Raw genomic sequence first — 27,762 nt, 5'->3', positions numbered from 1 at the left:
AAGCTTTTCTTTAACAAAACGAGCGCAGAAAATCAAACAAAAAACATGAAAAAATAATAAAAACTTATATTGATCTAGAGCAGTGATTCTCAAACTGTGATACTTGCATTACTAGTGGTACGTGGGCTCCATTTAGTGGTCTTTTTTTATTTTCCTATATTCAAACACAGTGTTGCTGTTCAAACTGTGTGTAATGTTTTAGTGGCTAAAAATAATATTAAATATACTTGTTAAATAAAACCTTGTGTTTAATAAATACATGGGCCTACTTTGCAGCTGTATTTTAATGTTGGTCATTATGGTGGTACTTGGAGAGCAAAGTTTTTTTTTCCTGAGGTGGTACTTAGTGAAAACAGTTGTAGAACCATTCACTGTTGAAAGTAAAAAAAAAAAAAAGTAACTTATTTTTAACACTTATGACTCTGGCCCTTTTGTATCCCCAATAATTTTAGTGGGGTTTTTTGTTTTGTTTTGTTTCAAAGTTTTATTATTTAAAAAAAAAAAGGATTAAAACAATGTTGTTTTGATTTATTGACCTATTTAAGGCTCCAATTACCTCATATCAAATATTCCACTTTAAAATATTTTGGGGAGAAAGTATTGCATATTTTGTGTTTGCCATATAAAAAAGAAAGCTTTTCTTTAACAAAACGAGCGTAGAAAATCAAACAAAAAACATGAAAAAATAATAAAAACTTATATTGATCTAGAGCAGTGATTCTCAAACTGTGATACTTGCATTACTAGTAGTACGTGGGCTCCATTTAGTGGTCTTTTTTTATTTTCCTATATTCAAACACAGTGTTGCTGTTCAAACTGTGTGTAATGTTTTAGTGGCTAAAAATAATATTAAATATACTTGTTAAATAAAACCTTGTGTTTAATAAATACATGGGCCTACTTTGCAGCTGTATTTTAATGTTGGTCATTATGGTGGTACTTGGAGAGCAAAGTTTTTTTTTCCTGAGGTGGTACTTAGTGAAAACAGTTGTAGAACCATTCACTGTTGAAAGTAAAAAAAAAAAAAAAAGTAACTTATTTTTAACACTTATGACTCAGGCCCTTTTGTATCCCCAATAATTTTAGTGGGGTTTTTTGTTTTGTTTTGTTTCAAAGTTTTATTATTAAAAAAAAAAAAGGATTAAAACAATGTTGTTTTGAATTATTGACCTATTTAAAGCTCCAATTACCTCATATCAAATATTCCACTTTAAAATATTTTGGGGAGAAAGTATTGCATATTTTGTGTTTGCCATATAAAAAAGAAAGCTTTTCTTTAACAAAACGAGCGTAGAAAATCAAACAAAAAACATGAAAAAATAATAAAAACTTATATTGATCTAGAGCAGTGATTCTCAAACTGTGATACTTGCATTACTAGTGGTACGTGGGCTCCATTTAGTGGTCTTTTTTTATTTTCCTATATTCAAACACAGTGTTGCTGTTCAAACTGTGTGTAATGTTTTAGTGGCTAAAAATAATATTAAATATACTTGTTAAATAAAACCTTGTGTTTAATAAATACATAGGCCTACTTTGCAGCTGTATTTTAATGTTGGTCATTATGGTGGTACTTGGAGAGCAAAGTTTTTTTCCTGAGGTGGTACTTAGTGAAAACAGTTGTAGAACCATTCACTGTTGAAAGTAAAAAAAAAAAAAAGTAACTTATTTTTAACACTTATGACTCAGGCCCTTTTGTATCCCCAATAATTTTAGTGGGGTTTTTTGTTTTGTTTTGTTTCAAAGTTTTATTATTTAAATAAAAGAAGGATTAAAACAATGTTGTTTTGAATTATTGACCTATTTAAGGCTCCAACTACTTCACATCAATTCCACTTTAAAATATTTTTGGCAAAAATACTGTATACTTTGTGCTTTAAAAAGTAACTTATTTTTAACACTTATGACTCAGGCCCTTTTGTATCCCCAATAATTTTAGTGGGGTTTTTTGTTTTGTTTTGTTTCAAAGTTTTATTATTAAAAAAAAAAAAGGATTAAAACAATGTTGTTTTGAATTATTGACCTATTTAAGGCTCCAACTACTTCACATCAATTCCACTTTAAAATATTTTTGGCAAAAATACTGTATACTTTGTGCTTTTGTCATAAAAAAACAGGAATTTTTTTTAAAACTTTGTATTGATCTGAAGTTAATCTAGAGATGCATCTTTGTAGAAAATAGATGGTTGGATGACTGAGACCTAGTGATGGGTTGATGAGGCGTCATGAAGCGTTTCGACACATTGCAAAACTGTATTGATACTGTGTCGATACTGTGTCACTAAATACTGACATCTGCTGGACATTAAAAATCCCTACAGGCAACCTATGGACCGACTCAACTGACACTGATTTTATGCCCTAGTACAGGGGTCACCAACCTTTTTGAAACCAAAAACTACTTCTTGGGTACTGATTAATGCGAAGGGCTACCAGTTTGATACACACTTAAATAAATAAATATATTGTCATTTGTAAGTTACACGTAAGTGTGATTTAAACAAGAATAGCTAAATAAATAAATTTATATATATATAAAAAAAATGGGTATTTCTGTCTATTTTTTCCCTTTTACAGAAGGTTTTTTGTAGAGAATAAATGATGAAAAAAACACTTAATTGAACGGTTTAAAAGAGGAGAAAACAAGAAAAAATGTAAAATAAAATTTTGAAACATAGTTTATCTTCAATTTCGACTCTTTATAATTCAAAATTCAACTGACAAAAAGAATAGAAAAACTAGCTTATTTGAATCTTTTTGAAAAAATTAAAAAAAGAATTTATGGAACATCATTAGTAATTTTTCCTGATTAAGATACATTTTAGAATTTTGATGACATGTTTTAAATTGGTTAAAATCCAATCTGCACTTTGTTAGAATATTTAACAAATTGGACCAAGCTATATTTCTAACAAAGACGAATCAGTATTTCTTCTAGATTTTCCAGAACAAAAATTTTAAAAGAAATTCAAAATACTTTGAAATAAGATTTAAATTTGATTCTACAGATTTTCTAGATTTGCCAGAATAATTTTTTTGAATTTTAATCATAGTAAGTTTGAAGAAATATTTCACAAATATTCTTCGTCGAAAAACCAGAAGCTAAAATATTTATCATTCTTTACAATAAAAAATAAATAAATTTACTTGAACATTGATTTAAATTGTCAGGAAAGAAGAGGAAGAAATTTAAAAGGTAAAAAGGTATATTTGTTTAAAAATCCTAAAATCATTTTTAAGGTTGTATTTTTTCTCTAAAATTGTATTTCTAAAAGTAATAAGAAGCAAAGTAAAAAATAAATGAATTTATTTAAACAAGTGAAGACCCATCCATCCATTTTCTACCGCTTATTCCAAGTGAAGACCAAGTCTTTAAAATATTTTCTTGGATTTTCAAATTCTATTTGAGTTTTGTCTCTTTTAGAATTAAAAATGTCGAGCAAAGCGAGACCAGCTTGCTAGTAAATAAATACAATTTAAAAAATAGAGGCAGCTCACTGGTAAGTGCTGCTCTTTGAGCTATTTTTAGAACAGGCCAGCGGGCGACTGATCTGGTCCTTACGGGCTACCTGGTGACCGCGGGCACCGCGTTGGTGACCCCTGCCCTAGTATATACAATAATATAAACCAAGTCATTGTATTTCATTTAGGATTATTTCATATCTTCATTTAAATAAAAATATATTTTTATCTTTTTTAGATACAGTCAATAAATAATGTGAACATGTATCATAACATGGAAATCTAAGAGAACGTGTTGTGGATGATTGTGGACTGGGTATTTTTTTAATTTTATTTTTTACACATTTTTATAAAAAAAAAAAAAAAAAAAAAAAGGTTTTTCCGACGTATTACATTTTAGACGATTTCTCTTCTTAGTTATTATTTCTCCGGCTGTAGAAAAGACCCGCTCGCAGGGCACAGAGGAGGCGTCAGTGCGACACAGTTGGCGTATCGGTCACGTGACCAAAACAGCTCATGATCGGTCACGTGACTTTCTAAAAGCGGTACGCGCACCGACACAGGGTTTCGCTCTATGAGCTCGACGCATGCGCCGATGCATCGGTGTTGCCGGACCCATCACTACTGAGACCCTTACTTAAGGGGAAGATTAAAGATTAAAAAAAAAATCTATATATTGTATTGGTTTTGAAAATGAAAAATATCAAAATGGCCCTGGCATGCTTTGATTTTTTCAGTGAGCAGCCCTCAGTGGAAACAGTTTGGACACCCCTGGCGTAAGGCGTAACGTGGAGACGACACGCATGCGTCTGCACACTCGCTGTTAAACAAAATCACCAGCAGCGCCTTGTGTTTGTCACACAGACTTTTGTGCTGGTCGACACACAGCACAGAAGATCTGGGACAGCACGCCGGCGGATAAAAGGACAGAAAAAAGATAGAAAACTCACAGCTTTAATCGGAGTGAGGACTGTCCACCACGATGTGCGGCTTGGCGGAAGGGGACGCTTCGCTCTTTGACACAAACGTACCGATTGCTTTTTCCTGCGGAGAGAAAACAGTCATTTCGCTTTAAAGCTTTCTTGAGGTCATGACAGTATTGTCTTCTTAAAGGTTCTCCTGTATTTCTTTTATGGGACCCCTGTGGAGAATTATTTGATACATGTTTATATTGACAAATGTGCCATTTTAGACTGCAATATTGTTCAATTCGTATTACATATGTCTAGCTTGTGTGCTATTCTGTGCTTAGCTGTTGTGTAGCTGCTAGCGCCTGGTAGCCTATAACCTAGTATGTTTATCTTTCTAAATGACTTCACTAAAATAGAAGAAATTGTGTGCTTATTGGAGGACATTTAGATGTTAACTGGCTGTCCAGCTTTGCACAAGTAAATACACTGCGGGACTGCTTGTATCGCACATGATATCACACTCACGTAAACACGCTGCAGGACTGCTTGTATCGCACATAATACCACACACAAGTAAACAGGCTTGCAGGAATGCTTGTATCGTACATGATATCACACTCACGTAAACACGCTGCAGGACTGCTTGTATCGCATATGATATCACACACAAGTAAACACGCTGCAGGACTGCTTGTATCGCACATGATATCACACTCACGTAAACACGCTGCAGGACTGCTTGTATCGCACATAATACCACACACAAGTCAACAGGCTTGCAGGAATGCTTGTATTGCACATGATATATAACACAAGTAAACACGCTGCAGGACTGCTTGTATCGCATATGATATCACACACAAGTAAACATGCTGCAGAACTGCTTGTATTGCACATGATATCACACTCACGTAAACACGCTGCAGGACTGCTTGTATTGCATATGATGTCACACACAAGTAAACATGCTGCAGGACTGCTTGTATCGCATATGATATCACACACAAGTAAATACGCTGCGGGACTGCTTGTATCGCATTGGATATCACACACAAGTAAACACGCTGCAGGACTGCTTGTATCGCACATGATATCACACTCACGTAAACACGCTGCAGGACTGCTTGTATCGCACATGATACCACACACAAGTAAACAGGCTTGCAGGAATGCTTGTATCGCACATGATATATAACAAGTAAACATGCTGCGGGACTGCTTGTATCGCATATGATATCACACACAAGTAAACACGCTGCAAGACTGCTTGTATCGCACATGATATCACACTCACGTAAACACGCTGCAGGACTGCTTGTATCGCACATAATACCACACACAAGTCAACAGGCTTGCAGGAATGCTTGTATCGTACATGATATCACACTCACGTAAACACGCTGCAGGACTGCTTATATCGCATATGATATCACACACAAGTAAACACGCTGCAGAACTGCTTGTATTGCACATGATATCACACTCACGTAAACACGCTGGAGGACTGCTTGTATTGCACATAATACCACACACAAGTAAACAGGCTTGCAGGAATGCTTGTATCGCACATGATATATAACACAAGTAAACACGCTGCAGGACTGCTTGTATCGCATATGATATCACACACAAGTAAACACGCTGCAGGACTGCTTGTATCGCACATGATATCACACTCACGTAAACACGCTGCAGGACTGCTTGTATCGCACATAATACCTCACACAAGTAAACAGGCTTGCAGGAATGCTTGTATCGCACATGATATATAACACAAGTAAACACGCTGCAGGACTGCTTGTATCCCATGTGATATCACACACAAGTAAACACGCTGCAGGACTGCTTGTATCGCACATGATATCACACTCACGTAAACACGCTGCAGGACTGCTTGTATCGCACATAATACCTCACACAAGTCAACAGGCTTGCAGGAATGCTTGTATCGCACATGATATATAACTAGTAAACACGCTGCAGGACTGCTTATATCGCATATGATATCACACACAAGCAAACACGCTGCAGGACTGCTTGTATCGCACATGATATCACACTCACGTAAACACGCTGCAGGACTGCTTGTATCGCACATAATACCTCACACAAGTAAACAGGCTTGCAGGAATGCTTGTATCGCACATGATATATAACACAAGTAAACACGCTGCAGGACTGCTTGTATCGCATATGATATCACACACAAGTAAACATGCTGCAGAACTGCTTGTATTGCACATGATATCACACTCACGTAAACACGCTGCAGGACTGCTTGTATCGCATATGATATCACACACAAGTAAACACGCTGCAAGACTGCTTGTATCGCACATGATATCACACTCATGTAAACACGCTGCAGGACTGCTTGTATCACACATAATACCTCACACAAGTAAACAGGCTTGCAGGAATGCTTGTATCGCACATGATATATAACACAAGTAAACACGCTGCAGGACTGCTTGTATCGCATATGATATCACACACAAGTAAACACGCTGCAGGACTGCTTGTATCGCACATGATATCACACTCACGTAAACACGCTGCAGGACTGCTTGTATCGCACATAATACCTCACACAAGTAAACAGGCTTGCAGGAATGCTTGTATCGCACATGATATATAACTAGCAAACACGCTGCAGGACTGCTTGTATTGCATATGATATCACACACAAGTAAACATGCTGCAGGACTGCTTGTATAGCACATGATATCACACTCACGTAAACACGCTGGAGGACTGCTTGTATTGCACATAATACCACACACAAGTAAACAGGCTTGCAGGAATGCTTGTATCGCACATGATATATAACACAAGTAAACACGCTGCAGGACTGCTTGTATCGCATATGATATCACACACAAGTAAACACGCTGCAGGACTGCTTGTATCGCACACGATATCACACTCACGTAAACACGCTGCAGGACTGCTTGTATCGCACATAATACCTCACACAAGTAAACAGGCTTGCAGGAATGCTTGTATCGCACATGATAGATAACACAAGTAAACACGCTGCAGGACTGCTTGTATCGCATATGATATCACACACAAGTAAACATGCTGCAGGACTGCTTGTATCGCACATGATATCACACTCACGTAAACACGCTGCAGGACTGCTTGTATTGCATATGATGTCACACACAAGTAAACATGCTGCAGGACTGCTTGTATCGCACATGATATCACACTCACGTAAACACGCTGCAGGACTGCTTGTATCACACATAATACCTCACACAAGTAAACAGGCTTGCAGGAATGCTTGTATCGCACATGATATATAACACAAGTAAACACACTGCAGGACTGCTTGTATCGCATATGATATCACACACAAGTAAATACGCTGCGGGACTGCTTGTATCGCATATGATATCACACACAAGTAAACACGCTGCAGGACTGCTTGTATCGCATATGATATCACACACAAGTAAACATGCTGCAGGACTGCTTGTATCGCACATGATATCACACTCACGTAAACACGCTGGAGGACTGCTTGTATCACACATAATACCTCACACAAGTAAACAGGCTTGCAGGAATGCTTGTATCCCACATGATATATAACACAAGTAAACACGCTACAGGACTGCTTGTATCGCATATGATATCACACACAAGTAAACATGCTGCAGGACTGCTTGTACCGCACATGATATCACACTCACGTAAACACGCTGCAGGACTGCTTGTATCGCACATAATACCTCACACAAGTAAACAGGCTTGCAGGAATGCTTGTATCGCACATGATACATAACACAAGTAAACACGCTGCAGGACTGCTTGTATCGCGCATAATACCACACACAAGTAAACAGGCTTGCAGGAATGCTTGTATCGCACATGATACATAACACAAGTAAACACGCTGCAGGACTGCTTGTATCGCGCATAATACCACACACAAGTAAACAGGCTTGCAGGAATGCTTGTATCCCACATGATATATAACACAAGTAAACACGCTGCAGGACTGCTTGTATCGCATATGATATCACACACAAGTAAACATGCTGCAGGACTGCTTGTATCGCACATGATATACACAAGTAAACACGATGCAGGACTGCTTGTATCCCACATGATATATAACACAAGTAAACACGCTACAGGACTGCTTGTATCGCATATGATATCACACACAAGTAAACATGCTGCGGGACTGCTTGTATCGCACATGATATACACAAGTAAACACGATGCAGGGCTGCTTGTATTGCACATGATATTACACACAAGTAAACACGATGCTGGACTGCTTGTATCGCACATTATACCACACAAGTAAACACGCTTGCAGGATTGTTTGTATCGCACATGATATCACACACAAGTAAACACGCTGCAGGACTGCTTGTATCGCACATGATATACACAAGTAAACACGATGCAGGGCTGCTTGTATTGCACATGATATTACACACAAGTAAACACGATGCTGGACTGCTTGTATCGCACATTATACCACACAAGTAAACACGCTTGCAGGATTGTTTGTATCGCACATGATATCACACACAAGTAAACACGCTGCAGGACTGCTTGTATCGCACATTATATCACATTTTACATGCAAGCACAAATCATCACATACTTGTTTTTTTGCTGATTTTGGACCGATAGTCGATATAAATATCAGATCGGGACACCCCTAAATAAAATACTCTATTAATCTCGAATTGACTAAATCTCAATTTTTCTCCTCTTGGCCTAACGTTTTATAGTTTTTATGTTATTAATGTTTTATTATTCATAACGAGCGCAATGCCATAAAAACTACAATAGACAAAAAAGTTTTGCAGCACAAAAGAATGGGGATATTTTGACAAGGTTGGGGGTGCTTGTTATGGATAACAACAGATTGATAACATAAATATTAAAATAGTTGGACAAAAAAAAAATGTGCAGCACAAGCCACAACAAATGTAGCACAAACAAATGTGACACGTTAATAACATAAAAAGTATAAACGATAATAAAAGTAAGACAAAAAATGTTTGCAGCTAAAAGCAGCAAAAGCAAAAAGAACACGTTTAGAGAGATTTGACACGGTGGAGGATTCTTATGAATAATAAAACAATAACAAAAAGTATAAAACGTTAACAAAATTATAATAGACAAAAAAAAAATTGCAGCACAAATGTAGCACAAACTAATGGGACACATTTGGGGAGATTTTTGACAAAATGGGGTGGGGCTAGTCATGAATAATAAAACAATAATATAAAAAGTATAACATATGAACATATCAATCAATCAATCAATCAATCAATCTTTATTTATATAGCCCTAAATCACAAGTGTCTCAAAGGGCTGCACAAGCCACAACGACATCCTCGGTACAAAGCCCACATACGGGCAAGGAAAAACTCACCCCAGTGGGACGTCGATGTGAATGACTATGAGAAACCTTGGAGAGGACCGCATATGTGGGTAACCCCCCCCCTCTAGGGGAGACCGAAAGCAATGGATGTCGAGTGGGTCTGACATAATATTGTGAGAGTCCAGTCCATAGTGGATCCAACATAATAGTAAGGGTCCAGTCTATAGTGGGGCCAGCAGGACACCATCCTGAGCGGAGACGGGTCAGCAGCGCAGAGATGTTCCCTGCCGATGCACAGGCGAGCGGTCCACCCCGGGTCACGACTCTGGACAGCCAGCACTTCATCCATGGCCACCGGACCTGTGCCCCCCCCCCCCTCAAGGAAAAGGGGAGCAGAGGAGAAAAGAAAAGAAACGGCAGATCAACTGGTCTAACAGGGGGGCTATTTAAAGGCTAGAGTATACAAATGAGTTTTAAGATGGGACTTAAATGCTTCTACTGAGGTAGCATCTCTAATTGTTACCGGGAGGGCATTCCATAATACTGGAGCCCCAATAGAAAATGCTCTATAGCCCGCAGACTTTTTTTGGGCTCTGGGAATCACTAATAAGCCGGAGTTCTTTGAACGCAGATTTCTTGCGGGGACATATGGTACAATGCAATCGACAAGATAGGACGGAGCTAGACCGTGTAGTATTTTATACGTAAGTAGTAAAACCTTAAAGTCACTTCTTAAGTGCACAGGAAGCCAGTGCAGGTGAGCCAGTATAGGCGTAATATGATCAAACTTTCTTGTTCTTGTCAAAAGTCTAGCAGCCGCATTTTGTACCAACTGTAATTTTTTAATGCTAGACATAGGGAGACCCGAAAATAATACGTTACAGTAGTCGAGACGAGACGTAACGAACGCATGAATAATGATCTCAGCGTCGCTAGTGGATAAAATAGAACGAATTTTAGCGATATTACGGAGATGAAAGAAGGCCGTTTTAGTAACACTCTTAATGTGTGACTCAAAGGAGAGAGTTGGGTCGAAGATAATACCCAGATATATAAAACATTAATAACATAAAAACTACAATCATTAGACAAAAAAATGTTTGCTGCCCAAACCAGCACAAACATTTGGGACAAGTTTGGGGGGGATTTCGACAGGGGGGGGCGTGCATGACGTCATGAGTCAGAAAATGTATTTCAGAGTAACTTAAAAACCGCAACGACACAAATAACATTTTTACAGCACAAACAAATGTGCTTATTTTAACATTTGCAATAAGGGGGCCACGACTATTTGAAGAAACACGGCAATCAGTCAAGCAGGCAAAAGGTTAATGCAAAGAGGCTAAAAGGGAACACGGCACCACCTACAGGAGCGGAGGTGGACATACTTTGGTGAATGATTCATGATGATCAGAATCAGTAAAGAATCTGGGTATTATCTTCGACCCAACTCTCTCGTTTGAATCACACATTAAGAGTGTTACTAAAACGGCCTTCTTTCATCTCCGTAATATCGCTAAAATTCGTTCTATTTTATCCACTAGCGACGCTGAGATCATTATTCATGCGTTCGTTACGTCTCGTCTCGACTACTGTAACGTATTATTTTCGGGTCTCCCTATGTCTAGCATTAAAAAATTACAGTTGGTACAAAATGCGGCTGCTAGACTTTTGACAAGAACAAGAAAGTTTGATCATATTACGCCTATACTGGCTCACCTGCACTGGCTTCCTGTGCACTTAAGAAGTGACTTTAAGGTTTTACTACTTACGTATAAAATACTACACGGTCTAGCTCCGTCCTATCTTGTCGATTGCATTGTACCATATGTCCCGGCAAGAAATCTGCGTTCAAAGAACTCCGGCTTATTAGTGATTCCCAGAGCCCAAAAAAAGTCTGCGGGCTATAGAGCGTTTTCTATTCGGGCTCCAGTACTATGGAATGCCCTCCCGGTAACAATTAGAGATGCTACCTCAGTAGAAGCATTTAAGTCCCATCTTAAAACTCATTTGTATACTCTAGCCTTTAAATAGCCCCCCTGTTGGACCAGTTGATCTGCCGTTTCTTTTCTTTTCTCCTCTGCTCCCCTTTTCCTTGAGGGGGGGGGGGCACAGGTCCGGTGGCCATGGATGAAGTGCTGGCTGTCCAGAGTCGGGACCCGGGGTGGACCGCTCGCCTGTGCATCGGCTGGGAACATCTCTACGCTGCTGACCCGTTTCCGCTCGGGATGGTGTCCTGCTGGCCCCACTATGGACTGGACTCTTACTATTATGTTGGATCCACTATGGACTGGACTCTCACAATATTATGTCAGACCCACTCGACATCCATTGCTTTCGGTCTCCCCTAGAGGCGGGGGGGTTACCCACATATGCGGTCCTCTCCAAGGTTTCTCATAGTCATTCACATCGACGTCCCACTGGGGTGAGTTTTTCCTTGCCCGTATGTGGGCTTTGTACCGAGGATGTCGTTGTGGCTTGTGCAGCCCTTTGAGACACTTGTGATTTAGGGCTATATAAATAAAGATTGATTGATTGATTGATTGAACCAGCACAAACATTTGGGACAAGTTTGGGGGGATTTCGACAGGGGGGGCGTGCATGACGTCATGAGTCAGAAAATGTATTTCAGAGTAACTTAAAAACCGCAACGACACAAATAACATTTTTACAGCACAAACAAATGTGCTTATTTTAACATTTGCAATAAGGGGGCCACGACTATTTGAAGAAACACGGCAATCAGTCAAGCAGGCAAAAGGTTAATGCAAAGAGGCTAAAAGGGAACACGGCACCACCTACAGGAGCGGAGGTGGACATACTTTGGTGAATGATTCATGATGATGTACTGACCAGTGTGACCCACTCACAGGATGTTTAATGCCAGCACAGCAGCTACTGTATTCATGAGAACACAATGTATTTCCTGCAATGCAAATACTTGACAATAACCCAAACCTCCACCTTGACCCTTCTGCCAGCGCACAACTCAGAACATCCTGCAACGTTCTCCACCTCTGCTATGTTGCTGCTCATAAATTGTCATGCATAAAACATCAATTGGAATGTCAAGGTGTACACGTTACCTCAACCAGCTGATGCCAGTGCTCTATTGGCTTGCGTGGATTGGCCAACATAGCGGTCCAGTGCTCCCTCCCTGGACCGTCAGCATCGCTGCCCACGCGGCACATGCCTATCACCTCGTTATGGCCGATGCTGAACAGATGAGGGCAGAGAGAGTGTGGAAAAACAGCCAGTGAGAGAGTCATCTAACAACGTTGAACATGAGGGAGAAACTTTCGATCAGGGGTGTCCAAAGTGCGGCCCGGGGGCAGTTTGCAGGCCGCAGGTGATTTTTTAACGGCCTGCTGCACATTCTAAAAATACGATCAAAAAAAGACACAAAAAAAAAAAAAAAAAGTTAAAAATGGAATAAAAGACCAAACAGGTGAAATGTAGCAAGAAAATGTTGCCTCTAATAACAAAAAGCTGCCATGCATGCTGTTTTTTTTTTTTTTTTTAAACTGTTTTTGCTAAAAAAATAATCCATCCATCCATCCATTTTTCTACCGCTTATTCCCTTCGGGGTCGCGGGGGGCGCTGGAGCCTATCTCAGCTACAATCGGGCGGAAGGCGGGGTACACCCTGGACATGTCGCCACCTCATCACAGGGCCAACACAGATAGACAGACAACATTATGCATTAAAATTACTGTTGTTTAGAATTATTTACCTATTTAAGGTTAAAATAACTTTACTTTAGATATTCCACTTTGGAGGGAAATTATCGCATATTTTATGTGTTTGCCATATAAACTAAATTTTCTTAAAAAAAAAAAAGGCATAAAACAAACAAAACAAAAAAACATTTGAAAAAAAAAGAATATGAAACGACTTGGTCGCATAGTGATGCGGGTGTGGTTCTCCCAAGGATGCAGACGGCTTCGGACACAGCTTGCAGGTAGGAAAATGATTTATTTTAAATATAAATCATATGATGGATAAACAAAAAACATGCATGTAGCACAAAAGGCAAAACAAAAGGGCTAGCGTGGGAGCTAGCAGGAAAAAATAGCATAGCGTGAAAAGCTAGCAGAATCAAAGTAGTCGTTAACAGTTGTATGGGAACAAACTAGGAAGCCAGACCGAGTGAGGCCAGGGCAAAGACTAAATAGCCCTCTGATTAGTGCCCGGGCAACAGGTGCGCGTCCCGAACACTAACCAGAGGCAGGTGTGTATAATCTGCCGTCATGGCAACAGAAACAAACGAAACTCAAGGTGCTGAAAACACGTGACTCAAACATAAACAAACTATGATCCGGGCAGCGGATCGTAACAGAATACCTATAATCAATATGATCAATATGATTTAGAGAATTAAGTATTAAAAATAACACTTTTATGAGTGGGGCCCAATTGAATCCCCTATAATTTTAGTGGGATTTTTAAAAAAACCCAAAAAAAACTGTAGTGCTCAAAAAATAGCAGTGAATTAAAATCAAAGTTGTTATGAATTATTGACCCATTTAAGGCTCCAATTACTTCACATCAAATATTCCATTTAAATTTTTTTTGGGGGGAGTAGGGGGTGAATAATACATATTTTGTGTTTTTGCGGAAAAAAACAAAGGTTAATTTGACAAACAACTTAAAAACAACTTTTAGTGATGGGATAAAGCTGAAGTTAATCGAGAGGCTAAAGTGTTGAAAGTAAAAAAAAAAAAAAAAAGGGAGGATTTATTTTTAACATTTTTGAATTCCCTATATATTTGTGGGATTATAAAAAAAAAAAAATCAAAATCAATGTTGTTGTGAATTATTGACCTGTTGGAGACTTTTAATTAGTTCACATCAAATATACCCACTTAGACCTTTTTTGGGGGAAAATATTGCATATTTTGTGTTTTTGCCATAAAAACAGAATTTTCTGTGACAAAAAGGGTAACGCGTAAAAAATTTTTTTAATTATTTATCGACATATAGACCTACAGTTGATGTAGAGATTGAAGCGTTAAATAATAATGATAAAATATATACACATATATACAATATACATACACACATACAGTACAGGCCAAAAGTTTGGACACACCTTCTCATTCAATGGGTTCTTTATTTTCATGACTATTTACATTGCAGATGGTCACTGAAGGCATCAAAACTATGAATGAACACATGTGGAGTTATGTACTTAACAAAAAAAGGTGAAATAACTGAAAACATGTTTTATATTCTAGTTTCTTCAAAATAGCCACCCTTTGCTCTAATTACTTTTTCGCACACTCTTGGCATTCTCTCGATGAGCTTCAAGAGGTAGTCACCTGAAATGGTTTTCATTTCACAGGTGTGCTTGAAGCTCATTGAAAGAATGCCAAGAGTGCGCAAAGCAGTAATTTATATATATATATATATATATATATATATATATATATATATATATATATATAAATATATGTCTTAATAAGGTTATCCAAAAAATAGTGCTCGATACCGTAGTAGAGCGCAATATATGTATGTGTGGGAAAAAAATCACAAGACTATTTCATCTCTACAGGCCTGTTTCATGAGGGGGGTACCCTCAATCGTCAGGAGATTTTAATGGGAGCATTCGCATACCATGGTTTATATAGGGCACCGAGTGGGTGGGTACAGGCTGGCCTAGGGGCGTGGTGATTGGCTCATGTGTTACCTAGGAGGTGTTTCCGTCTATGGCGGCATGTTGTTACAATTTCGCTGCGCTTGTTGAGGGATGACAGGTCTGGACGGTAAATAATAAACAGTTTCTCTTTCAAGCATAGGTTGCATCTTTTATTACCACTATTGTAAGGTGTGCTGGATGCAAGAATTTGCCATGTTATTGAATATTCAACATTATTGTCTTTGAGGTCCCAAATGTGTTCGCAAGGACATTAATACATCCGACACATATGTAGGATTAACCGAGGGTGAATTCAAAACCAGATGGAACAATCACAAGGCTTCTTTCAGGAACAAAAACCTGCGAAATACCACAGAACTCAGCAAACACATTTGGGACCTCAAAGACAATAATGTTGAATATTCAATAACATGGCAAATTCTTGCATCCAGCACACCTTACAATAGTGGTAATAAAAGATGCAACCTATGCTTGAAAGAGAAACTGTTTATTATTTACCGTCCAGACCTGTCATCCCTCAACAAGCGCAGCGAAATTGTAACAACATGCCGCCATAGACGGAAACACCTCCTAGGTAACACATGAGCCAATCACCACGCCCCTAGGCCAGCCTGTACCCACCCACTCTGTGCCCTATATAAACCATGGTATGCGAATGCTCCCATTAAAATCTCCTGACGATTGAGGGTACCCCCCTCATGAAACAGGCCTGTAGAGATGAAATAGTCTTGTGATTTTTTTCCCACACATACATATATATATATATATATATATATATATATATATATACTTATACACACACACACACACACACACACACACACACACACACACACACACACACACACACACACACACACACACACACACACACACACAGGTATATATGTATATATATTTTTTTTCAATTTTATGACTGAGACCCTTTCGCGTCTCCGGGACCAAACTTTAGGGGACTGGCCCCCAGTGGAAACATTTTGGACACCCCTGTTTTAAATCTTTAAATGCCAACATACACAAACACACACATTTACAAACATTGTCAAAAGTATCAATACTTTGATACCAATTTGATGCCAATGCAAATACATCGATACCTGATATTTTTTTCAGTATCGTCAGTACCAAGTAGTTACTATACAATGCTTTCTGCTCGACAAGCCATGTCAATTCTTGGCCCGTGATCACTGAGTCTGCATCGAAAAAGAACGAATGCCGTCTTAAAAACATAATCCAGTAATTCCATGTATTCATTTTTGTGGATGTGGCGCTTCCTTCCGCTTGGTAACTGTAGGTGTGACGTAACTCCGATTCACAACACACCTCATACGTGGCTGTTTTGCCAGAGAATAAGACGTAGCAGAAATGATCTACTTTGCCACTATATTTAGCGAGTAGAGATGTATTAAAAGTGAAAGAGGTGCATCTTACGTCATGTATTCATTGCATAATCAAATAAAAGCGGTCACAAGAGTATTCGTTGCACGAGTGGCAAGTAGATCCGCCACCACAAGCCCAGGGAGTGTGCATTACCACAGAAAAGCTCCAGAAGCAAGCAAACCAACCTTTATCAGTCTCATAAGTGCTAAGAGAACACAGCTTAGACGCACTCTTGTGTTGTTTGGCAACACTTTGAACACTACTGCTTTACGTCTTTCACTTTTGGGACATTTGCTCAATGCACCTCTGTTTTATGGCACATTGGAGAAATAAAATAAATAAAAGTGTGCAAACAGAGTAAAAATACATAAAATAATGAGAAAAGACTGACAAGAAATAGAAAAAAAACTAAGATTTATCTTCAAATATATGTTTTAGCCTTATTATTAGCCAATTTAATTATAAATGACTTGATGATGTCACACTACCGCCACATTGAAAGAATACTATTGTTTTATATACTTGAAGGCTCTACTCGACGGCTGTTCCTTTTAGAATATAAAATAGTTGACTATTGTTTTTTTGATCATATTTATAGGCACTGTACTGTCTTTGATATACCGTATTTTTCGGAGTATAAGTCGCAGTTTTTTTCATAGTTTGGTCGGGGGTGCAACTTATACTCAGGAGCGACTTATGTGTGAAATGATTAACACATTACCGTAAAATATCAAATAATATTATTTAGCTCATTCACGTAAGAGACTAGACGTATAAGATTTCATGGGATTTAGCGATTAGGAGTGACAGATTGTTTGGTAAACGTATAGCATGTTCTATATGTTGTAGTTATTTGAATGACTCTTACCATAATATGTTACGTTAACATACCAGTTGGTTATTTATGCCTCATATAACGTACACTTATTCAGCCTGTTGTTCACTATTCTTTATTTATTTTAAACTGCCTTTCAAATGTCTATTCTTGGTGTTGGGTTTTATCAAATAAATTTCCCCCAAAAATGCGACTTATACTCCAGTGCGACTTATATGTTTTTTTCCTTCTTAATTATGCATTTTCGGCAGGTGCGACTTATACTCCGGCGCGACTTATACTCTGAAAAATACGGTACTGCAACATTATAAAACCCTACTGTTCTTTTTTCAATGTCTACAGCAGTTACCCCTTGGCAGATCATACTAATATCTAAATTGTTGTTGCACACGGAGCTTAAACACTTTTCAATAAAGCAGTACATTTAAAAGTACAAGGGTTCCGTTTTTTTTTTTATTCCATCGTGCTATCGAATAAGTATTGAGAATCGTGGAAATTCATAGTTATCCATATCAATTACTGAAAAGCTTGTATCGTGACTGTTGGAATAATTGTTTGTAAGTTATCACAAAAGAAATGTTGTATTATGAATGCTGTATTTCGAGGCCTAACAAAAGGATGAAGTCTCGTGAAACGCCACTGTGATTTCAGCACGGACAGATGGCAGGATGTGCTCAACTCCTGGAGGAACTCTCTTTGAAGTGTTAAACGAACTCTCTTTGAAGTAATTCACAAACTCTCTTCCAACTATTTGGTCAACGCTATTTACGACACGCTGCCCTCTTGAAGTCACTGTGGACAGGAGACGGGAGGGGTTGTCCATTGTCCTCCAACACCTGCCCCAGCTGGATCCAGGAAGAGCCAAGCCCGAGAAGTCCTCTTCTTGGACTTCAAAGCGACCAAAAACAATGACTGTTTTACATACCTCCCCATTCCTATTGTGACATATGTTGGTGCGTGAACATGGAACATCTGAATTAAAAGAGGAGACGAGAACCTTCTTCGTCAGAGCGTGCTAAGACACTGTAAGAGGTTACAGGTTGAAGCCGTCTCTCCTCAATTGAGTCCAAATTGAATTCTGTCTCTGTTTGATTCCTTGCCTTTTGTCTTGTGTAACAGATGTCCTGTGTTTGAACCTGACAGTGACAACGCTAACACACACACGGGTAAGTAAACAGAGACACATCACACCTGATAAACAAACACTAAAACCGCCTCCTAATTAGCATGAATTAATGTCAATCTTGCTCACCAGTCGTAGTCCATGACGGCGATGATGATGGACACGCTCTCTATGTTCTCGTTGGGAATGTCAAAGACCAGCGCCTCGTTGTAGGTGGGATTCAGCGTGTTCTTCTTGATGGACGTCTTCCTCTTCTTCAGCCGGCGCCCGTCGCAGATCAGGGAGGCCTTCACATAGGGGTCTAAGAGACAGACAGCGAGACACGTTCCAGGAGGTTCTAGTCTGCAACGCTTCAGTGGTAGCGAGCGTCGAGGATAAAAGCAGAAGGTGGAATCGCTTTGTTTTGCATTCAGCCATGGGAAATGCACACCCACCCACGCCTCCATCTTTTCTCTCTGTTCCTCAAGCGTCTGTCTCGCACTGTCGGGATCACGCCGGCGATAACTCACGCAGTTATTATCTCGTCTATTCCGAGAGGGCAACGCCGCCACCGCTGCCGCTCCGCGAGGGAGCAGTAATCAAACAGTCATGCCTCAAAGGTGTCGCTTTTGTTTGCTGAACAAGCCTTAAAGTTCACGTTGGTTTGTAGGAGTAAAAATAGATGCAAACTCCTGTCTCTTATATTGAAAGGGCACTCATGGGACTGTATCCTGGACTTTAGAGTCTATTTGGTTCCAAAGTAAAAACCATCACAGCATCATCAGTCTTTTATCTAAGAAACCAGTCAGGTCTCGTTTAGTCCTTTTTCCTAGAAACTAGTCTATCTAAGTCAATTACCCAGTGTGGGTTAGCCTCTTATGGAAGGACTGCACAAGTCCTTTACCAGAGAAACCATTAAGTTCCTAGTTGGTGATTTACCTCCGAAACCAACCAAGTACCTGTGACTTTTTAACTAGAGAATCTGCTGCACAAGTCCATGTGCCTGTAGAAAACCTTCACAGTAGACCCTGGGAAGTCGATTGCCAGAGAAACCAGTCAGGTCCAGCTAAATCCTTGACCTGAGGAACTAGTCCACTAAACAGCCAGAACCAGCTTAGTTGTTCCCCAAAGAAACTGGTCAGATATGGGTTAGTCTTTTCACAAAGAAAACTGCTCAAGTCCACTTGGGTCCTTAACCTAAGAAAGCATTGAGGACCTGGCAAGTCTTCTATGTGAGAAACCAGTACTCATGAGTTCTTTGCATTGGAAGTCATTCAGGTCTAGGTTTGTTTTTCATCCTAAGGGTCCGCATCAGTCTTTTACCTTAGAAACAAGTCTGGTATAGGTAATCCTTCATGCCACCAACCAGACAGGTTACCTTTAGGCTTTAGCTTAGAAACCAACACATTTAGGTTTGTCCTTTATCTGAGAACACACGTTAGTGATTGTAGGTGTGAAGCCAGTCAGTTCAACTTTGTCCCCTTGTAAGACTCAGTTACTCCTTTATCTGGAAACCTTGTCAGGTCAACGTTAGAAGACATGATAGCCCTTGTAAGTCTTGATTAGTCCTTTACCTGAGAAGACATGTTAACCCCCATGTTAGCCCCTGTAAGTCTTTGTTAGTCCTTTACCTGAGAACCCAGTAAGGTCAACATTAATCATTGTAAGTCTTCGTAAGTCACTTATCTGAGAAGACATGTTAGCCTCATGTTAGCTCTTGTAAGTATTTGTTAGTCCTTTACCTGTGAATCCAGTCAGTTCAACTTTGTCCCTTGTAAGTTTTCGTTAGTCCTATACATGAGAACCTAGTCTGTTCAACGTTAGCCTATGTAAGTCTTTGTTAGTATTTTACCTGAGAACCCAGTCAGGTCAACGTCAGCCTGTGTAACTTTCGTTAGTCCTTTACCTGAGAACTCAGTAAGGTCAACGTTAGCACTTTTAAATTGTCATTAGTCATTTATCTGAGAAGAAATGTTAGCCCTTGTAAGTATTTGTTAGTCCTTTAACTGTGAACCCAGTCAGTTCAACTGTGTCCCTTGTAAGTTTTTGTTAGTCATTTACCTGATCTGACATGTTAGCTCATGTAAGTCTTGGTTAGTCCTTTACCTGAGAACCCTGCAGTCATGTCAACGCTAGCCCTTGTAAGTCTTCATTAGTCATTTACGTGAGGAAACATGTTAGCCCTTGTAAGTCTTTGTTAGTCCCTTACCTGAGAACCCAGTCAGGTCAACGTTAGCACTTGTAAATTGTCATTAGTCATTTATCTGAGAAGACATGTTAGCCCTTGTAAGTATTTGTTAGTCCTTTAGCTGTGAACCCAGTCAGTTCAACTGTGTTCCTTGTAAGTCTTTGTTAGTCATTTACCTGATCTGACATGTTAGCGCATGTAAGTCTTGGTTAGTCCTTTACCTGAGAACCCTGCAGTCATGTCAACGCTAGCCCTTGTAAGTCTTCATTAGTCATTTACTTGAGGAAACATGTTAGCCCTTGTAAGTCTTCATTAGTCATTTACTTGAGGAAACATGTTAGCCCTTGTAAGTCTTCATTAGTCATTTACTTGAGGAAACATGTTAGCCCTTGTAAGTCTTTGTTAGTCCCTTACCTGAGAACCCAGTCAAGTCAACGTTAGCCCTTGTAAGTCTTGGTTCGTCTTTACCTGAGAACTCTGCAGTCAGGTCAACGTTAGCCCTTGAAAGTCTTCCTTAGTCATTTACTTGAGGAAACATGTTAGCCCTTGTAAGTCTTTGTTAGTCCCTTACCTGAGAACCCAGTCAGGTAGACGTTAGCCCTTGTAAATCTTGGTTAGTCCTTTACCTGAGAACCCTGCAGTCAGGTCAACGTTAGCCCTTGTAAGTCTTCATTAGTCATTTCCTTGAGGAAACATGTTAGCCCTTGTAAGTCTTTGTTAGTCCTTTACCTGAGAACCCAGTCAGGTCAACGTTAGCACTTGTAAATTGTCATTAGTCATTTATCTGAGAAGACATGTTAGCCCTTGGAAGTATTTGTTAGTCCTTTAGCTGTGAACCCAGTTAGTTCAATTGTGTGCCTTGTAAGTCTTTGTTAGTCATTTACCTGATCTGACATGTTAGCCCATGTAAGTCTTGGTTAGTCCTTTACCTGAGAACCCTGCAGTCATGTCAACGCTAGCCCCTGGAAGTCTTCATTAGTCATTTACTTGAGGAAACATGTTAGCTCTTGTAAGTCTTCATTAGTCCTTTATTTGAGGAAACATGTTAGCCCTTGTAAGTCTTTGTTAGTCCTTTACCTGAGAACCCAGTCAGGTCAACGTTAGCACTTGTAAATTGTCATTAGTCATTTATCTGAGAAGACATCTTAGCCCTTGGAAGTATTTGTTAGTCCTATAGCTGTGAACCCAGTTAGTTCAATTGTGTGCCTTGTAAGTCTTTGTTAGTCATTTACCTGATCTGACATGTTAGCCCATGTAAGTCTTGGTTAGTCCTTTACCTGAGAACCCTGCAGTCATGTCAACGCTAGCCCTTGTAAGTCTTCATTCGTCATTTACTTGAGGAAACATGTTAGCTCTTGTAAGTCTTCATTAGTCCTTTATTTGAGGAAACATGTTAGCCCTTGTAAGTCTTTGTTAGTCCTTTACCTGAGAACCCAGTCAGGTCAACGTTAGCACTTGTAAATTGTCATTAGTCATTTATCTGAGAAGACATGTTAGCCCTTGTAAGTATTTGTTAGTCCTTTAGCTGTGAACCCAGTCAGTTCAACTGTGTTCCTTGTAAGTCTTTGTTAGTCATTTACCTGATCTGACATGTTAGCGCATGTAAGTCTTGGTTAGTCCTTTACCTGAGAACCCTGCAGTCATGTCAACGCTAGCCCTTGTAAGTCTTCATTAGTCATTTACTTGAGGAAACATGTTAGCCCTTGTAAGTCTTCATTAGTCATTTACTTGAGGAAACATGTTAGCCCTTGTAAGTCTTTGTTAGTCCCTTACCTGAGAACCCAGTCAGGTCAACGTTAGCCCTTGTAAGTCTTGGTTCGTCTTTACCTGAGAACTCTGCAGTCAGGTCAACGTTAGCCCTTGAAAGTCTTCCTTAGTCATTTACTTGAGGAAACATGTTGGCCCTTGTAAGTCTTTGTTAGTCCCTTACCTGAGAACCCAGTCAGGTAGACGTTAGCCCTTGTAAATCTTGGTTAGTCCTTTACCTGAGAACCCTGCAGTCAGGTCAACGTTAGCCCTTGTAAGTCTTCATTAGTCATTTACTTGAGGAAACATGTTAGCCCTTGTAAGTCTTTGTTAGTCCTTTACCTGAGAACCCAGTCAGGTCAACGTTAGCACTTGTAAATTGTCATTAGTCATTTATCTGAGAAGACATCTTAGCCCTTGGAAGTATTTGTTAGTCCTTTAGCTGTGAACCCAGTTAGTTCAATTGTGTGCCTTGTAAGTCTTTGTTAGTCATTTACCTGATCTGACATGTTAGCCCATGTAAGTCTTGGTTAGTCCTTTACCTGAGAACCCTGCAGTCATGTCAACGCTAGCCCTTGTAAGTCTTCATTCGTCATTTACTTGAGGAAACATGTTAGCTCTTGTAAGTCTTCATTAGTCCTTTATTTGAGGAAACATGTTAGCCCTTGTAAGTCTTTGTTAGTCCTTTACCTGAGAACCCAGTAGGTCAACGTTAGCACTCGTAAATTGTCATTAGTCATTTATCTGAGAAGACATGTTAGCCCTTGTAAGTATTTGTTAGTCCTTTAGCTGTGAACCCAGTCAGTTCAACTGTGTCCCTTGTAAGTCTTTGTTAGTCATTTACCTGATCTGACATGTTAGCCCATGTAAGTCTTGGTTAGTCCTTTACCTGAGAACCCTGCAGTCATGTCAACGCTAGCCCCTGGAAGTCTTCATTAGTCATTTACTTGAGGAAACATGTTAGCCCTTGTAAGTCTTTGTTAGTCCTTTACCTGAGAACCCAGTCAGGTCAACGTTAGCCCTTGTAAGTCTTGGTTCGTCTTTACCTGAGAACTCTGCAGTCAGGTCAACGTTAGCCCTTGAAAGTCTTCCTTAGTCATTTACTTGAGGAAACATGTTAGCCCTTGTAAGTCTTTGTTAGTCTCTTACCTGAGAACCCAGTCAGGTAGACGTTAGCCCTTTTAAATCTTGGTTAGTCCTTTACCTGAGAACCCTGCAGTCAGGTCAACGTTAGCCCTTGTAAGTCTTCATTAGTCATTTACTTGAGGAAACATGTTAGCCCTTGTAAGTCTTTGTTAGTCCTTTACCTGAGAACCCAGTCAGGTCAACGTTAGCACTTGTAAATTGTCATTAGTCATTTATCTGAGAAGACATGTTAGCCCTTGGAAGTATTTGTTAGTCCTTTAGCTGTGAACCCAGTTAGTTCAATTGTGTGCCTTGTAAGTCTTTGTTAGTCATTTACCTGATCTGACATGTTAGCCCATGTAAGTCTTGGTTAGTCCTTTACCTGAGAACCCTGCAGTCATGTTAACGCTAGCCCCTGGAAGTCTTCATTAGTCATTTACTTGAGGAAACATGTTAGCCCTTGTAAGTCTTTGTTAGTCCCTTACCTGAGAACCCAGTCAGGTCAACGTTAGTCCTTGTAAGTCTTGGTTTGTCCTTTACCTGAGAACTCTGCGGTCAGGTCAATGTTAGCCCTTGAAAGTCTTCATTAGTCATTTACTTGAGAAAACATGTTAGCCTTTGTAAGTCTTTGTTAGTCCCTTACCTGAGAACCCAGTCAGGTAGACGTTAGCCCTTGTAAATCTTGGTTAGTCCTTTACCTGAGAACCCTGCAGTCAGGTCAACGTTAGCCCTTGTAAGTCTTCATTAGTCATTTACTTGAGGAAACATGTTAGCCCTTGTAAGTCTTTGTTAGTCCTTTACCTGAGAACCCAGTCAGGTCAACGTTAGCACTTGTAAATTGTCATTAGTCATTTATCTGAGAAGACATGTTAGCCCTTGGAAGTATTTGTTAGTCCTTTAGCTGTGAACCCAGTTAGTTCAATTGTGTGCCTTGTAAGTCTTTGTTAGTCATTTACCTGATCTGACATGTTAGCCCATGTAAGTCTTGGTTAGTCCTTTACCTGAGAACCCTGCAGTCATGTCAACGCTAGCCCCTGGAAGTCTTCATTAGTCATTTACTTGAGGAAACATGTTAGCCCTTGTAAGTCTTCATTAGTCCTTTATTTGAGGAAACATGTTAGCCCTTGTAAGTCTTTGTTAGTCCTTTACCTGAGAACCCAGTAGGTCAACGTTAGCACTCGTAAATTGTCATTAGTCATTTATCTGAGAAGACATGTTAGCCCTTGTAAGTATTTGTTAGTCCTTTAGCTGTGAACCCAGTCAGTTCAACTGTGTCCCTTGTAAGTCTTTGTTAGTCATTTACCTGATCTGACATGTTAGCCCATGTAAGTCTTGGTTAGTCCTTTACCTGAGAACCCTGCAGTCATGTCAACGCTAGCCCCTGGAAGTCTTCATTAGTCATTTACTTGAGGAAACATGTTAGCCCTTGTAAGTCTTTGTTAGTCCTTTACCTGAGAACCCAGTCAGGTCAACGTTAGTCCTTGTAAGTCTTGGTTTGTCCTTTACCTGAGAACTCTGCGGTCAGGTCAATGTTAGCCCTTGAAAGTCTTCATTAGTCATTTACTTGAGAAAACATGTTAGCCTTTGTAAGTCTTTGTTAGTCCCTTACCTGAGAACCCAGTCAGGTAGACGTTAGCCCTTTTAAATCTTGGTTAGTCCTTTACCTGAGAACCCTGCAGTCAGGTCAACGTTAGCCCTTGTAAGTCTACATTAGTCATTTACTTGAGGAAACATGTTAGCCCTTGTAAGTCTTTGTTAGTCCTTTACCTGAGAACCCAGTCAGGTCAACGTTAGCACTTGTAAATTGTCATTAGTCATTTATCTGAGAAGACATGTTAGCCCTTGGAAGTATTTGTTAGTCCTTTAGCTGTGAACCCAGTTAGTTCAATTGTGTGCCTTGTAAGTCTTTGTTAGTCATTTACCTGATCTGACATGTTAGCCCATGTAAGTCTTGGTTAGTCCTTTACCTGAGAACCCTGCAGTCATGTCAACGCTAGCCCTTGTAAGTCTTCATTCGTCATTTACTTGAGGAAACATGTTAGCTCTTGTAAGTCTTCATTAGTCCTTTATTTGAGGAAACATGTTAGCCCTTGTAAGTCTTTGTTAGTCCTTTACCTGAGAACCCAGTAGGTCAACGTTAGCACTCGTAAATTGTCATTAGTCATTTATCTGAGAAGACATGTTAGCCCTTGTAAGTATTTGTTAGTCCTTTAGCTGTGAACCCAGTCAGTTCAACTGTGTCCCTTGTAAGTCTTTGTTAGTCATTTACCTGATCTGACATGTTAGCCCATGTAAGTCTTGGTTAGTCCTTTACCTGAGAACCCTGCAGTCATGTCAACGCTAGCCCCTGGAAGTCTTCATTAGTCATTTACTTGAGGAAACATGTTAGCCCTTGTAAGTCTTCATTAGTCATTTACTTGAGGAAACATGTTAGCCCTTGTAAGTCTTCATTAGTCATTTACTTGAGGAAACATGTTAGCCCTTGTAAGTCTTTGTTAGTCCCTTACCTGAGAACCCAGTCAGGTCAACGTTAGCCCTTGTAAGTCTTGGTTCGTCTTTACCTGAGAACTCTGCAGTCAGGTCAACGTTAGCCCTTGAAAGTCTTCCTTAGTCATTTACTTGAGGAAACATGTTAGCCCTTGTAAGTCTTTGTTAGTCCCTTACCTGAGAACCCAGTCAGGTAGACGTTAGCCCTTGTAAATCTTGGTTAGTCCTTTACCTGAGAACCCTGCAGTCAGGTCAACGTTAGCCCTTGTAAGTCTTCATTAGTCATTTCCTTGAGGAAACATGTTAGCCCTTGTAAGTCTTTGTTAGTCCTTTACCTGAGAACCCAGTCAGGTCAACGTTAGCACTTGTAAATTGTCATTAGTCATTTATCTGAGAAGACATGTTAGCCCTTGGAAGTATTTGTTAGTCCTTTAGCTGTGAACCCATTTAGTTCAATTGTGTGCCTTGTAAGTCTTTGTTAGTCATTTACCTGATCTGACATGTTAGCCCATGTAAGTCTTGGTTAGTCCTTTACCTGAGAACCCTGCAGTCATGTCAACGCTAGCCCCTGGAAGTCTTCATTAGTCATTTACTTGAGGAAACATGTTAGCCCTTGTAAGTCTTTGTTAGTCCTTTACCTGAGAACCCAGTCAGGTCAACGTTAGTCCTTGTAAGTCTTGGTTTGTCCTTTACCTGAGAACTCTGCGGTCAGGTCAATGTTAGCCCTTGAAAGTCTTCATTAGTCATTTACTTGAGAAAACATGTTAGCCTTTGTAAGTCTTTGTTAGTCCCTTACCTGAAAACCCAGTCAGGTAGACGTTAGCCCTTTTAAATCTTGGTTAGTCCTTTACCTGAGAACCCTGCAGTCAGGTCAACGTTAGCCCTTGTAAGTCTACATTAGTCATTTACTTGAGGAAACATGTTAGCCCTTGTAAGTCTTTGTTAGTCCTTTACCTGAGAACCCAGTCAGGTCCATGGCTTTCAGGTTGGTGGCCTTGATGACGGTGGCTGTGAGTCTTCCGGCGGTTGGCAGGTAGCAGAGAGAGAAGTTTAGCTCCCCGAGGTCGGCTTTCTCCTGTGGGCGAGCAGACAGAAACACAGAGACTTTTAAAAGGGTTCAGGTGAAAACCAGAAAAGAACAGCACGTGCAGCAGCAGGCGTGGAGGAGGTGGCGGGGTTTCGTGTTAAGGGGGGTGTAATGTGTCATGTGTTTGGACAGAAGGGACGTCAGTGTAAATAAATCATGTGCCAATCTGTCACCCCGCCCCCCAGGCGAGGAAAGCGGTAAGCGGAGGCAACGACTCTTCCGTTTTTTTTCCATCCCTCTCCTCGCCGCCATAATGACACGCAAGCTATTCAGGTCACAAGGCGGCCTGATGGCCCTTCGGCGGCCTTGGCGATCAATACTTCCTTCGAGAGGCTTCGAAGTTATTTAATAAATCAGACGTCCATAAGTTGTTTCGCATGCCTACTATGAATATTTCATATCAATCTACTTCCTGCTCGTC

The 27,762-nt window shown here is 39.8% G+C and overlaps 1 protein-coding gene across 2 annotated transcripts in view; it reads right to left on the bottom strand.

Moving 5' to 3' along the window:
- syt3 (synaptotagmin III) overlaps positions 1-27,762 on the bottom strand; it is a 170,069-nt gene that overhangs the window by 9,027 nt on the left and 133,280 nt on the right. For both annotated transcript variants that reach the window (XM_061981388.1, XM_061981390.1), the window contains 4 exons: positions 27,209-27,329; positions 18,859-19,030; positions 12,819-12,948; positions 4,413-4,506 (listed from right to left, as the gene is read on the bottom strand). In XM_061981388.1, the coding sequence (XP_061837372.1) occupies positions 4,417-4,506; positions 12,819-12,948; positions 18,859-19,030; positions 27,209-27,329 (513 nt within the window). In that variant the 3' untranslated portion in view covers positions 4,413-4,416. The remainder of the gene's footprint in view (positions 1-4,412; positions 4,507-12,818; positions 12,949-18,858; positions 19,031-27,208; positions 27,330-27,762) is intronic.

The sequence above is a fragment of the Nerophis lumbriciformis genome, linkage group LG24, assembly GCF_033978685.3.
Source record: "Nerophis lumbriciformis linkage group LG24, RoL_Nlum_v2.1, whole genome shotgun sequence".
Lineage (NCBI taxonomy): Eukaryota > Metazoa > Chordata > Actinopteri > Syngnathiformes > Syngnathidae > Nerophis > Nerophis lumbriciformis.
The sequence above is the reverse complement of the archived record's forward strand: the minus strand, read 5'-3'. Positions and strand labels throughout refer to the sequence as shown.